Here is a 15,469-nt window from a genome sequence, read left to right on the forward strand (position 1 = left end):
TCACTCTCTCTTATTCCTACTTAAAACCCTACCCCGAAACTGCAAATATAATTAATTTGGATGTTTTTCTTTTTTTTAAAGGACATTATTTTTTATCATTGTTTTCACTGTTTCATTTCATTAAATGTATTTAACTTATTTATTTTACCGTTTACTGTCTATATTTATTGATGTTTTGAAATGTATATATACAGTGTATATATATATATATATATATGTTTTTTTTAATTAGGTCCTAGTTGAACTGTTTACATTGTGTTTGTCAGTAAATGCAAACAAAAGATAAATCATAAAAAAAAAAGGATGGATTGTGAATCGGGTTATTTTCCATAGTTTTACCAGGTGAGGTGCTGTGTGGTTGGCAGCTTTTTGGAGTTTCTTTTTTACGGCTGGAGAACCGAATGGGACATTTCCGACCCGGCAATGGCTCCATCACATGTTGGCGGTGCTGGGGGTCTGACAAGTGGACTCAAAGGAACTGAAGAGGAATCTTTGTCACACGGTACACACACCACAACAGGTGCACTCATGCGGCGACGGTGAAGCTTGTTCTCTGCTCTTAACCCATCCTGGCTTGTCCGTGGAGGAAGCAGTTCAGTGCATTGTGCCACCGTACCCACAGACTGATACAGAGTAGGAAGTAGGACGATGGGGTCGCGGTACAAAAAAACCCCAGAGTGATCCCTCTGTCAATATTAATCTATTTTACCTCTTATATCCCGTTCCCACTGCACCAAAAACCCGGTAACACCCGCCTACATACGGCATTTGTCACCAGTGGGAAAGGGAAAACCCGGGCCTCAGTCCCGGGTCACGTGACCCGGCAATAGACCCGCGTTTTAATCGGCTCCACCTCCGATTAGCTCTGATGTGAACGGGACGCCCGGGTCGATTCGCTCATTTTTGCCACTTTACCTGCAGGTTGTGACACGCGTTGAAATTCCGGAAGCTGGCGCGTTAATAGACAGGAATAACCGTGTGTCATTCCATCATTTCGAAACCCATTTAGAATCCAAAATCAGAAGTTATTGACTTTTTTTCCCCACATGGGGGACCGTGAAATGCTGTGAGTGTGGGGATTGGCACCGCGGGGAGCACAGCGGAGAACCCCCCACGCGAGTATCCCTGCACTCCACGCTGCTTCCACTGTGGTGTTGGGTCGTTCATGAACATTCCCATTCATTTGAACAAGTTTCACAAGTTTTACAGTTTCATGTCTGTTGTTGAAGTTTCTGTCTGCTCTACCGTTTTGTTCCCAATCACACTGGAACCAGGCCACGCCGCTTTCCCGGCCTGTTCGTGACGTCGAGCGTGACGCACCAGAAAAAAAACAGGATTTATCCCGGCAATGGGAAAGGTGTCACTCGCCTATTTTGTTTTCCGCCTTATTTTGGTGTGATAATGGTATTGGTTTATGTGGGTTGGATTGTGTGTTTATGACTTAGGGCTATGTGCATGAATATGCCTCGTTGCTTATGGCTTCAATCATATAATAGACCAGGGAAACCGTGGGAACATTTGCACGAGAATTGGTTTGAGTAACGTGTTATTATTAGTACTGTTATGACTTCAGTACTTGACATTGTGTTTGACCAATTAGCCATTCAGTCCAGTTTTGATTCAAAGCCTAATATATGCTGAATTTCAGAGTTTGAGGAAAACTGCCTCTACAAAGCCAATTTTTCAATTTGCTGGGCACATGGGCTTAGTCAGTAAGTAGACAGGATGTGTGTGTGTGTGTGTGTGTGTGTGTGTGTGTGTGTGTGTGTGTGTGTGTGTGTGTGTGTGTGTGCTTAACTTACCTGGAGCTGCTGGGCCTCGTGGTTCTCTAGTCCTTCTACAATAGGAGCAAATCTCTCTTTGTTGTTCCTCTCGGCAGCAATAGTCATGGCAGCTAGAATCTTATCCAGGCTGGGGAAAAAAGACAAAAAACAAAAAAAAAAACACACAAGGGAGCCGACAACACCAGAGTCAACAAAAAGCTTTTATCGCTTCACTGACAGGACATTAACACAATTTCTGCCTCAAACTACAATTAACTCTACACATGTTCTTTGGTTGTGTCTTGAATTGGCCCCATCCTTGGCGAGTCTGAAAAATGATATTGCTCTCAATCTTCTCGAATGCAATCCCTGTCCAATTGTGCCTCCTTGGCATTACTTGCTAAGGTAATGTTGGATGGATATAGGCCTCTATCGCTGATTTGATGCATTGTCAAAGCAAGTGTAGAATGCGTTTGGCTTAGCAGTGAGGGCACAAATTATTGAATGCAGAAGGCTGCCAGACTAATGTGCAAATACACCTATTGTGAAGGTAAGCAAATTAAGAGCGCTTCCAGAGGCTCAAGGCGGCTTTGATGAATAGTGAATCGGACAATTTCAGGCTTTAAATTGTGAATAAAGGAGAAATGCAAAGTTGCGCTACTCTCGCTCGCTCTCTCGCTCGCTTGCTCTCTCTCTGTCTGAAACAGACACATCTAATGGGCACTTAAGCAAGCAAGCAAAAGCTCAGCAGTTATGTGATATAACTGGTAATATGTGAATTTTTTTATTCAATTGTAAAATGTTAGTTTATTTTATTCAAGAGAAGGTTAATTATCTCTCTCGCTTTCTCTCCGTCTCCCCATCTCGCTCCTTGTTAATCGCGTCCTTGCCTTCATCAATTAAGGAAAGGTAACGAAGGTAAAGGATGCTGTTGCATCAACCCCTTCTGTTTCCCCATTTGTCTTTATCACTCAGGAGGTGCAATGGTACTTAACCATCATGTAGGAATAAGTCAGAACCATTGAAGGAGAATGGTAAATGTACCATAATGTAGACATGAGGGAGGAGAGCACGAAGTGATTTTGTGTTATTTCTTGAGACCTCCGGCTTTTGAAGATCTATCGTGAAGATTTCAAATCCTTAGCTCGTATGCAACGGGAAACAAAGCTTCAGCGGGAAACGAAGCTTCAGATAACAGCAAACGTTTTGTATGCGAAGGATAATCATGTGTCTAACCTACAACTGTCAAGAGCAGTGAACGTGTGAAGCACACCTGACACAGATAAATGACTGGCTGCGCTTGGTGATGGGGGTTAGAGAGCTGGCGGCTGCATACTGAGCAGTTTTAAGCAGGTTAGCTGGCGGTGCTTTTAAAGCCCAGCAACACAGGTTTGCTCAGTCGCATCCGGATTTGGTGCTGCCCTCGACCTGCCACGGCCAACTTCAATATCTACATCCTCGTGTTGATCTGTGTTTATTTGATTGGGGAATGGTCACCTTGACCAGGGTTTCCAAAAGAAAACAAATTCCTTTCAGGATATGCAAAGCCACAGCGGGGACCGGCGCCACGTCTATCTGGTCATTCGGAGACGCGAGGCACCGCAGCCTCCTCCGAGGCTATAAGCAGATTTGTTTATTTTCCACCACTGCATACCGACTAACTTTGAAGTGTCATTGTTATTCCGCTCCGGCCTTGTGGGAGACACAAAAAAAGAAAGCTCTTGCTTTGGATTCAATTTATAATCTGTCAGCCGAGCAGTGTGTCCCTGGCAAACTACATTGGGCAGTTTAACCCAGTATGCAGACGAAAGCGCATCATCCCAACATGCGACCTGTCAGAGTGCCGAGAACGTCTCGGGTCGGGGGCAACACAGAAGTGCCATTCAATGGGGGTGAACTGAATTATATTCTGCCATCTAGTGGGAGAAGCTCCCGTGTTTACAGTGGGAATTTGTTCTATAATTCCTGCAGTGACCTCTGCCTTCCGCGGCGGCGACAAGAAGTTGGCGACTTTAGAAATTGATGGAAAAGCATTATCGGCCGCAGACGGCCACAGCAAGGACATCATTCTTCCACTTATCAATGGCCAATGTTACAACTGAGTCTAAACAATGAACATCAAATACATGCTGACCCAAAGTAATGGAGAGCCATTCGGTTTTGTTTTATTTCGTTTTCCCTGACTTTGAATGATAGAAAGTTGCTTGTAACTAACCTTGTACGTAACCTGCATGTATGAAAGCCGGCAGGGGAAAGGGAAAGGTGACGGCGGAGGAAAAAGCCCCATTAAACTCACATGTTTTCCTCTCCGATAATACAGACGGCCGAGAGGATCTTGACAATCTCCGTCATCATGTTGGTCTGTTTGGGGTCGATCGCCCGCGCCAGCAACAACAGGCTGCGCTCGTCTCCCAGAATCCTTTGCAATCCATACTGTGGGAAGTAAAATGAAAAGAAGAAATGAGAAGAAGAAGACGAAGGAGAAGATGAAGAAGAATCCACTGGGTATAAATTAATGAGAGCATTTGCGTTCATGGAGAACGCCGAGTTAAAAAATAAAGAATTCCAATGTAAGTTAAAGTTAGCCTTAATTCTCTTTTAAGTAGGGACAATGAGGCCATGGGAAAATGGAGACGATGATAAATTAAACCAATTCGGGACAGGACTATAGGGACAAATACTTACAGTCTCCTCCACCTTTAAATCTCCCCCACAAAGCAGTGAATGGGGAGACACGGCCACGTGTGGGGATTGAGTTAAAGGGTAGCAATATCAATAGTTCAGCTGCCCTGGAAACGGGCTACTCAAATTAATATATATTAAAAAAAAAAAAAAAAAGAAAACAGAAATAGAAAATGTACAAAATGCTAAGTACTCATTTGTTTAATAGTCCATATTTACACCAGGCTGAGATGAAATTCTCAATTACTATAATAATTATCTGGACTTTTAAAGGTAGGCCAAAAGAAAGACAGACAGACAGAGCACACCATAACACAAAAAAAAAATAATAATATATATATATACACATACAGTATATATGCGTAGACATATATAATGCACTGAAGGACATTTGAAATGAGGTATAAATGATGCATTACTTAATGGAAGATCACTTGAATGCCTCACAGACATTCTTTATAAAGCCTGTGAAGGCACACGGGGGGGGGGGGGGGGGGGACCTGCCCCTTTGCCCCATGGTGCCCTTCTCATCAGGCAAGTTATGCATAATCATGAGGAGCGTGTCCTCGGCGCACCTGCGATGCGCGCACAGCAGAGCGCAGATTGCGGGCGCCCAGATGCGCATCGTCGCGGGCGCCCGTGATCCGCTGTGCCGCTCCCTCTCCTTCCGGAGACAAACAAAACGTTGTGCGTAACGGGAAGCAAACTCACTATCCCACCCCCCTGTCGACAGGTTGCCCAGAGCAGCAGAATGAATGGAGCTTGGGGGGTCCATGTGCCTCCTCTTTTTTTTTTTTATTATTTATTTTTTATTTTTTTGAGCACCTGCCCCTCTTAACGTCTCTGCACGGGCCTGAGCCTGTGCGATCAATTTGTTTCATACACACCTTATTATTCATAAAGGCCTTCAAGCATTGGATCAACTTGTGCTGGTTCCTTTTATCGATATTTTCTTGCCTGAGGAAAAAGAAAAGAAGAGAGAGAGAGAAAAAAAAAAAAAAAACAATTCCAGGGAGGAAGATGATTTGGGACAACAGGTTGTTGCGGCAGGGCATGAAAAGTGACAGTTCCGTGTCGCCTCCAAGTGTCATTTCTCCGGGTGGAGGACCACTCACACTTTCTTGTCCAGCAGCTTCTCCAGCGTGTCCAGAAGAAGACCCAGACCTTCATGGCCAAAGTTATTCACCCAGCTGGGGAGAAGACACCGACATAGGAAGAGTTACAACAGGTTTATGCAACACGTATATGGATATAATGCAGATTTACCCAGGAAGAATAATGCAGCAACGACATATATGACAGCGACTGGTGTTTTGGGTCTCAAGCAGGCCAAGGTCATTTTTCAGTTTTTTACAGATTGCGAAAACAATTGAAGAAGATAATGCTTATTTGAATGTTGGTACACCTAAACTCCTCTGGTGGAGAAGATGCAAAGATCCTGAAGTTATTCACACTTCAGAGGCAGGTAATGGGTGGTAGCAATAGCTGTTAACCCCGCCCCAAACCACCCCCCAGCTACACCACCTGTCATTGTCAGCGGGTTAAAGTGTGTAAAGTACAAAAATAACACGTAAAAATACATATTTGATCAAAACGGCTTCACATTCTGATTGGGCGTCACACGGAATATGGAAGGATTATCTTGATCTGCATGTGAGCATCAAAGGTAAGATCGCCGCCCGCGCTGTTGCTCCGGGCTCAACAACGGGTGAGTAAGTCCGAAACTCAGTTTTGAAAACAAGTCGAGAGATTGGGAAACTGCCGAATTGCCGAACCCGTGAAACTTTCATTCATCATAGATGGAAAACAAGACACTGACGCTGTGTTGCTCTTTGTTTAATGGGAGGGTTTTTCATCGATACTCTGGAACAACAGCCAGCGACACCAGAGATGCACATCGACCACCACGCCCACACAATGCGCCGCGGACGAGGCGCAAACAAGCTCACGTGGGTGATAAACTATAAGTAGTGATCATAAAACTGTTGTTTGTTGTACTGAGTGGGTTCTTCAACATTCAAACAAAAAAAGGAAAAACACATTGAAAAAAAAACAAACACTTTCCTGTTGATTTTCCTCTATTTGCCAATTTTTTCCGGCTTTTCGCCACCAGCGGCTGTTATATATTATCACTGCTGAAATTATTCAAAGCCATCTCTTCCCCCCTCATCCCCAAGTGGACAAAAAAGTACATTTCAGACAGAGTGTGCTTGAAGTGCATCATTGTATTATTATTGTTTTGTTTTATGTTGTATTGTATGTATGTATTCTTAGTAATGTGTGTAGTATAGGCTGCAAATATACTTCTATTGAAACATTAACCCAACTTAAGCTGCACTTTAGTACACTATCATAATATATTATACAAGTGTGCTATTTTGGTCATCAATAGTAACCAAAATGACATATTTTTTTATTTTATATTTATGCAGAATCTTAAGTACAATTTAAGTGATCTAAATGTAATACAACTTTAATAGACTGATTATACCAAATTATACCAAGTTTACTTTCAGGTGACACTGTTCTTTCCCCACATATTAGACGGAACACATTGAATTAATTCTGTTTTTCCGTCACGGCGGCTCGCAGCATCGCTGTTGTCCTCCTCAGATATTACTGGAGATCTGACTGTAAACCTCAGAGTTCCAGCGCGCGATAATGGAAAACACCTCTTCTCAAATATTGGTTCCATCTCCCTCCGTCTCCCCGGCCTGACGGCGAGCAACGCAAACACGTATTGTGGATTTACTCAATTGTGCTCTCTCATCCGTGTCTTCCTTCCACCCGCCCTTGTTGTCCCACTGTCCCATTTGCGCGCGGCTCCATCAACGGGGCCGTGGGTTTTGTTTTTTTTCTCGCCGGCGGTACTTTGAGTCTGGCGCTTCAACTTATTTTATTTTTTTTTCTTTCCAATTTATTTATTTTTTGCCACCGCCATGCTATCATCGAGAGCCAAATTTGCATCCGTCAATCACCGGCGCAAACCCCTAAATCCTTCACGCCCGTCCACAGACGCGGCGCTGAAGGCGGAGGAGGGGGTTCTGCCCGGCGAGCGTTTTTTGTCGTTGTTGGAATCGAACCTATTTTAAAAACGCTTTAAACTAATAATCGTTAGGATCTTCACACCTCTTAGCGACGCCGCAGCTCCCACTCCGCCGTTCGTATTTAGGGTGAAGCCGCAACTGCCCTGCCACGGGAATGAATAAATAAATGCGTCCCTTTTTTTTTTTTTTCTCCTCCCCCCCCCCATCAAAGATTAATTGAGTTTGTGTGCAATGAGCCCGTGCACAAAACCATCTCGAGACGGCAAAGTGGAAACCTCAAACTGGGTAGACCTACTCTAAGCAGACAGTTATAAATATAGGATATTATGACGCCTGCGTTTTTTATTAACGGGGACGATCATCATTGTAGTGCACGGTTAATGGTAATAACTTGCAAATGAGCTGTACTTGTGTTTTGAGTAATGGTTTGGCAGGGGGGTGGGTTTGTCGTGCGTACTAATCTAATCACAGATCATTTGAATAGTTCACCTTTAGCGCCGCCGCTCGCCGCCGGCGTACACAGCGCAGCCCTAATCGAGGGCCGGTCGATACAAATGATTTTAATTTGCGCGCCGCCGTCACCTCCCGTCATTGTCGGAAGAGACGCCGTGAATCAGCGGCTTATGAACGTTTAGCGGCTCAAATTGCCCCATGCGTTCGGTTTTATTGACAGTCACGGTTCCCGAAAACAAGGAATGCTAATGACGCAATGTGCCTGCGAACAGACAGAGGCGGCTCCTGACGCTCTGCGGTTTACAGGCAATTATCCCTGGCCTCTCCTTATTGATCGCACTGTTATCGCGTCCGCATTGCTTAATTGTTTGGTGCGTTAAAAATACCAGCCGACGAAGCGGGCCAGGCAGGAAACACTATCCAAAATATATAATATATGCAAGACTTGTCCCTAGAAAATGGATAATGCTGACACATGACCCACGTGTATATAGTATATATAGTTTTATTTCACGGTAAGGGGCCGTGTATATAGTGTATATCGTATATATAGTATATAAAGTGTTATTTCACGGTAAGGAACGCATTGAGAACGAGGGAACGAGACAGAGCGATGATTTTATGAGATGTATACAGTGTATATATAGTGTATATAGTAAATATAGTGTATATAGTGTATATAGAATATGTATAGTATATATAGTGTTATTTCAGGGTAAGGGGGCGTGGCCATTGAGAACGCTAGTGTAGTGAATACTGACAGACTGAGGAAATGAGACAGAGCGATGATGAAATGAGATGTATACAGTGTATATAGTATATATAGTATTTATAGTATATATAGTGTACAGTATATAGTGTATATGGTATATAAAGTGTATATAGTATATATAGAGTATATATTATATATAGTGTACACAGTGCATATAGAATATAGAGTATATATAGTGTATAGTATATATAGTGTATATACTATATATACTGATATAGTGTATATCGTGTTATTTCACGGTAAGTGGGCGTGGCCATTGAGAACTCTAGTGTAGTGAATACTGACAGACTGCAGGAAGGAGACTGAGACTAAGAACGGTGATGAGGTGAGATGTATACCGTGTATAGTATATATAGAATATATATTGTATATAGTATATATAGTGTTTATAGTACATTAAGGGTGTATATAGTATATAAACACGACGCGGTGTTGTACGCAGAGCACAAGACAGACTGGTTAGAGAGCTGGTTGTAAGTCAGAACGGTCGTTAAACAGGTAGGTTGTTAAGTGACGAGTACCTGTATTAGTATATACCTGAATAGATATAGATTAGTGTGATACCTAAAAGTATACTTACTGTAGGTTTTATTTCTGAAAGTATACTTAAGTGTGTTATTTTAAAGAATAATTACACACTAATAATATATATATATATATACATAGATACACAGACAGTACACTTACGTTATTACAAGTAATATACTGAAGTTGTGTTAAATTGAAACCACTTATGTTGTACTTAGAGAGTTAGACGTACTTAAGACGTGCTCAAATGTATTTCAGGTATTTTTGTTGACTCTTGACAACTAAATAACACACAACAAGTATACTGAAGTACAGCTCAAGTTTGCCAGGTTCAAGTTTCAACATACTGTTATAAGTTGACATACAGTACACTTACAGCATATTAATGACTAGCATACTAAACCTGTATTATTAAATGTGTACATAAAGACAATAAGAATTACATTTCAAGTATATCAAGTAAGTAAGTTCACAAACAGTAGAATTATACTTTAAACACAATATATGTACTAAAAATATTTTTTTTCTGTCGGGAAAAATGTACACTTCAGATAGGGTTAGGATTGTATGCATCTATTTATTTTAAGGAAACAGAAGCTTCAGTCGGAGGAGGCGTCCAGATTTGATACTTTTTTTTCCCAATACACATTTTTATTTAATTTCTTTTTTTTTTTTTTTCTTTTTTTGAAGTGACCTGGAAGTAAACATGGAGGTATGTGTTTGTTTCTGCAGTTTGTCAATGCATCACTGTGAGAGGTGGACGGCGCGGGCACCGCAGACAGGACCTGCGGCCGCACCCATATCATATCAGCCTCTTCCCCCAAATCCCAGAATGCATCTAAGGATTTCATTAACCGCGGGGAGAATTTGTTCATGTAATATTGATGACTATAATCCTCCAGTTAAGTGCCACCAAATTGTGTTACTTTCCGCAATCATGTGTATCCCACAGGCAAAATGAAAAATTCATGGTCTATCTTAGGGAAGCAATTTTTTATGTGTATTATTTCTGCTGGTTTGACGCAATTATCTTGTAGTTATGTTAAGTGCTGAAAAATTTATGGATTGTATTTGTTATAGTCTCTGCAGCAACCCGATGCGGAGACACAAAGTCAAGATATGGAGGATGACAAACAACAACCTGTCAGAGTGGTGCAAATGATTGTAGAACGTTAACTTGGGTTGGGTGTTTATTACAAAAATAAAAAATAAATTTGGTGCGGTCAGTGGGTATGTGCGATGTGGCGTGATGCACCGTCTCTGTGCAGTGTCACGCCCAGTGCAATGCACCGGAAAACATTTCCGCCGCGGGGGCAATAAAGTAACTCACTTAGCTGTCCATCAGCCTGCCTCCAAAAATAAATTCTATTTTTCATCCTGAGGAGAGACATGTGTTTGTTTACAGCATAAGATGTAATTTCCCGCCTTAACTTTCGATTATGTACGCATGAGACAGTGATTGGGTTGGTGGTTATATACATAATGACCTGTTTTTACAATGATCATGTAACTAGAACCTCAGTACAACCCACAGAATGATTATGGTGGCTTTGATAAAATGGAGACACGTCTCATTCATTATGTGTAAATGTTGTTTCAAATTTTAAAATACACTTGCCTCAAAATTGATGAGGCACAGGAAATATAATTTAAACTCCGGCTCTTTTTTGAGAACGACAATTTTCACCACGTTGTGTGGCACTAACTTTCAAACGGACACCAACAACAGACAATTATAAAAAAATAAAATAAAAAAAAAAATAAAAACGTGTACAAAATCCATGCAACACATTCACACCTCAACAAAATCGATGCCGACGCCAAAGGGAAAGAAAAAGGACATAAAAAAAAACACGGGTCTCCATTGGTCATACACTTTGTAAATAATAATAAAAATAAATAAATAAATAAATAAAAACATGCGCTCGTAAAAAAAAATGTTGGTCGACACGCACACAGAGCACGGCGAGGGCGAGCGGAGAGAGTGTGCAGTCACTTGAACGCGGGGGGCGGCACACCGCGCACCGCCCTGAGGACAATACCCCCGGTTGTCAGCGCCCCCGTGAATGCAATCGCCGCCTGGCGAGGCGGAGAGGAGCGGGAGTGAGCGGAACGTTTAAAAAGCAACACTTGGCACATGCAACGCCGCTGGAGCCTCGGCAGGATTTCCAAAAATGCCGGCAATGACACAAGGGCTAGCCCCCCCCCCCCCCCCCCCCCGCCCCCGCCCACTGACACACACACACACACACGCACACCCCGTTGAGGTCGTTCTTTTTTTTTTTTTTGGGGGGGGGGGGGGGGGGGTGCTCGCCGGAAGCCGTGTGCACGTGTGATGTTGTGTACGTCCTTGGATTTGAGGGAGTGACTTTAAATTGTGCTTCCGGTGGAGGACCGGTGGCTTTTAAGGGGGTGACAAGAATAGAGGAAAAAAATAAAAAATAACGAAATTGCTGAAGGCAGCAAACGTGTGAGAGAATGAGAATGAGAGTGCTTGAATGTGTGGGTGAGCTAGATATTGGGGGAGAGAGAGAGAGAAAGAGAGAGAGAGAGAGGGAGAGAGAGAGGGAAAGAGAAAGAGAGAGCAAGAGAGAGGGAGAGAAAGACAGAGGGAGAGGGAGAGGGAGGGAGAGAGGGAGAGAGAGAGAGAGGGAGAGAGAGAGAGAGAGAGAGAGGGAAAGAGAGAGAGAGAGGGAGAGAGAGAGAGAGAGAGAGAGAGAGAGAGGGAGAGAAAGACAGAGAGAGAGGGAGAGAGGGAAAGAGAGAGAGAGGGAGAGAGAGAGAGAGCGAGAGGGAGAGAGGGAAAGAGAGGGAGAGGGGGAGAAAGACAGAGAGAGAGAGAGTGAGAGAGGGAAAGAGCATGGGAAAGAGAGACAGAGTGAGGGAGGGAGAGGGAGAGAGAGCGAGAGAGAGAGAGAGTAAAGGGATGGAATGGACAGAACGGGGGAGGGGGATCAAAAAAGGGCTGCAGCAGGAGTGAGGCAGGACGCTGACAGCTTTGCCACACTCCCCAGATACCTCCAAATGACCCCCCGCCGAGCACAAAATACTCCAGAAATAACTAATTATCTCCGAGCGGCGGCGGCAACTCCTCCAAGAATCCTCGGGTGAAGGGTCACAAGCGGAGACAAGGGTCACGTGGAGGTCTGTCTGTCTGTCTGTCTGTCTGTCTGTCTGTCTGTCTGCCTGTCTGTCTGAGGACGGACAGACGTCCAAGAATCCTCGGGTGAAGAGTCCCAACCGGAGACAAGGGTCAGGTGGAGGTCTGTCTGTCTGTCTGTCTGAGGACGGGTGGGTGGGCCACACAGCGAATGTTCATGGGGACACTATTTAGGAACAGCGTACGCTACAAACAAACAGCGCCAAGCTACGGCATCTGGAATAAACTGGGGCAAAAGAATAAAAAATAAAAATCTAGCTCGGGACCTCCACCTGCTCAGCACCAACTCTTCCAGAACAGCGACTGAGTTGAGCTGGAGACTCTCGGACTTGTTGGAAAAACGCAGAGAAAAAAAAAAATCGATTTCTGGCGTCTTTCATGAAGCACCCAAAAAACGAGTTCAAACACGCGACGCAACGTCATGCCGTAGTTGGAGACCGGCAGCTACAGTCTGTGTCTTACGTCAAGCTCCGAGCCACTGTCGAATCCGTATCCCACCAAATAATCATCGGAACCGAAACATCCGAAACCCAAAATTCCAACCAACCAACCAACTAACTTGATATATAAACATCGCTTCACTTTCTATGTCAGAGATACTCACAAAAAAAAAAAAGAGTATATCGCTTGCATGAGCAAAGGAGCTCCATGAATAAAATTGTAATAAATTCTGATTCAAGCATGAAATGGAAACCAAATGTAAAGGTGGTAATACCCAGCACATTAACATTTTCACCGCACTGGAGGTGCCACTTCCCCGCCGCAAACTAAATCAACACGCAATTCAGATCAGAAGTTTCTGAATCACGCCCGCCCCCCCGCTCCGCGAGGCCGCGCCGGCTCCGGCTCGCTGGAAGGTTAGCAGATGGCGTCATAAAAGCGAATGGACGCCGCACTCGAAACGCATCCCGCCGCTGAGGACGCGGCCGTCTCCCAAAATGTGTTTTACGGCCTTTTCAGGTGGAAAATAAGTGAAAGTGGAGCGTGAAGTCGGGTCAACTAAAGGACACAAGCCGATGGAATGTCAAAAAAATCACCTCGGACACGCCACGACTCTATGCTACCGCAAGTTCTCACTTGAAGGAAAAAATAGCTCCAAATAGGATTAAAAATGCCCGAAACTCAGATCCAATATATTTACAGTGTCCATCAATACACCAAAATTTGGAAAAAGCAACTGGGCTGAGAAAGGTGCTTTGACACCGGAAGTCTGGAAGAATACAGTCTCACTGCACAAAGGAAGGAAAAAGACAATACCACAGCCGAGCTTTTTAAAGCCCACTCTCCGTCATTTTGCTGCGCTAACAGCACAACTGGCTTTTTGATATTTCGACTCCTTCCTTTGTTTCCTTCCTCCCCGGCTCCCCGGGAGGAAGTGGGGAAAGAGAAGGCGGTGGGTGGGAAGTCAAACGCGCCGCTTTCCCCGCCTCGCCTCCTCGCCGCTTTGACGGTGAAAAGCGAACACGTCCGCCCCCCGAGGAGCGCGGGCCCCCTCCGGCCCCCTCTGGCCCCCACCGCCCCGTGAATGGCGGCTCCCCGCCCCCGCGCCACGGATCCCGGGTTTGGACGGCGTCGCATTTTCCACGACGCCAGGCGCGTTTCTGTCACCCTGCGATTGCTCTGACCTCACAAAAGGCGCATTTCACAAATCCCTCCGACGCGGCGCGAGGTGGGGTTGCGCCGGGACGTGGCGCCGTGCCAAATCAGAGCTGGGATACGGAAAATGTACAACGGACGGGTCGCCGCGATGAGCAGAGGATCACAACCAGCTGTTGCTGGTGGGCTAATTGCAGCTTACTATTATTATTGCGAAAAACTCAAGCCAGACAGATCTATATCTAAATAAATCCGCGGCCGTTAAGGCCCGGCCGACACAACACCCGCTGGAAGGACGGGCGCCTTTTTTTTTTTTTTTTTGAGAGATGCCTGGCCGCTCCTATTTCTCCGGTCAATTAAAAAAATTAAATAAATCCGCTGCGGAAAACAAACCGAGCGCCGATGGATACGACCTTCCGCGCCGCCCCTCAGACAACGCGGGACAACGATGCGGCCAAACACAAGGAAATAACAGTCGTCAATCATGGCGGCCGGCGGATCAAAGGCCGCTCGGCTGCGGAGGCTGGATGGGGGTTTAGTGTTGTTTGCGTTGCTGCATCATTTGGACTGAGGGGAACTATAGCATCAAAGTACCCAAAAAGCCCATTACTACTCTTTTAACTGTTTTACCTCCAGCGCCAATACAGGGAGACCCCCCCCCCCGTGCCAAAATGGAAAGACTCCTGCAACACCACACGTGCTGGTGACACAGACTCAGAAACAACATCTAGTCACAGAAAATCTTACCCGCCTCCGGCCGGGGAAAAATACAAAAACACACACAAGGAAATGCCCGGGAAAAAGAGCTCCGTTCACCTGTGCCAGGGGGATCCCACATCACCAAGCACCAGGAGGCAGGACACGGTTAGCTTCCGTCGCTCCTGAACGCCTGAGCGCCAGCGGACCCGATGGGGAGGCGCCGTCACCATTAAGAGGAACCTGACGAGGGTGTCAAACTCGTTTCAGGTTGAAGTCTGGAGTTGGAGTGGATACCACCCGTGGCCCAAAGTGTGCAAATCCCAGAACCTTGAGAGCGCTTGATGCTTTGACAGATACGAGGAAAATTTGCTTTCTTCTCGGGAAATAAATTCCGTTGTATTGTCGCCCGGATTGTGCGTGTGTGCGTGTGGCTCTTGTCCCAAAACACGAGGGTTAAAAACAAATTGTGAAACGAGTCTGACAAAATGGACTGCAGTAAAGCATGCCAGCGTTTCACCCCCTCAACGAGGGGAGTAGCTAACCTCTCAATTATAACAAATGGAGCAAAAAAAAAAATTAAGTGAATTCTTTGCAATCGTCTATTCAGTCTGACACATCTACGTTAAGAGGCAATAGTCCAAATGAAGGAATTAAAAGAAAGAGAATCAAGCGGAGGATAAATAATTGGCAGGGGAGTTGTTTTTGTGTGTGTGTGTGTGTGTGTGTGTCTGTGTGTGTGTGAGGCAAATAGGAAAGTGGAAAAAAAAAT

The 15,469-nt window shown here is 44.7% G+C and overlaps 1 protein-coding gene across 1 annotated transcript in view; it reads right to left on the reverse strand.

Annotated features, from left to right (window-relative positions):
• diaph2 (diaphanous-related formin 2) overlaps positions 1-15,469 on the reverse strand; it is a 436,878-nt gene that overhangs the window by 281,457 nt on the left and 139,952 nt on the right. Inside the window, exons 8-11 of the mRNA XM_080007732.1 lie at positions 5,561-5,635; positions 5,333-5,402; positions 4,060-4,196; positions 1,803-1,911 (exon numbers count right to left, since the gene is read on the reverse strand). Of these exons, the coding sequence (XP_079863858.1) occupies positions 1,803-1,911; positions 4,060-4,196; positions 5,333-5,402; positions 5,561-5,635 (391 nt within the window). The remainder of the gene's footprint in view (positions 1-1,802; positions 1,912-4,059; positions 4,197-5,332; positions 5,403-5,560; positions 5,636-15,469) is intronic.

Source organism: Zeus faber (genome assembly GCF_960531495.2).
Source record: "Zeus faber genome assembly, chromosome: 10".
NCBI lineage: Eukaryota > Metazoa > Chordata > Actinopteri > Zeiformes > Zeidae > Zeus > Zeus faber.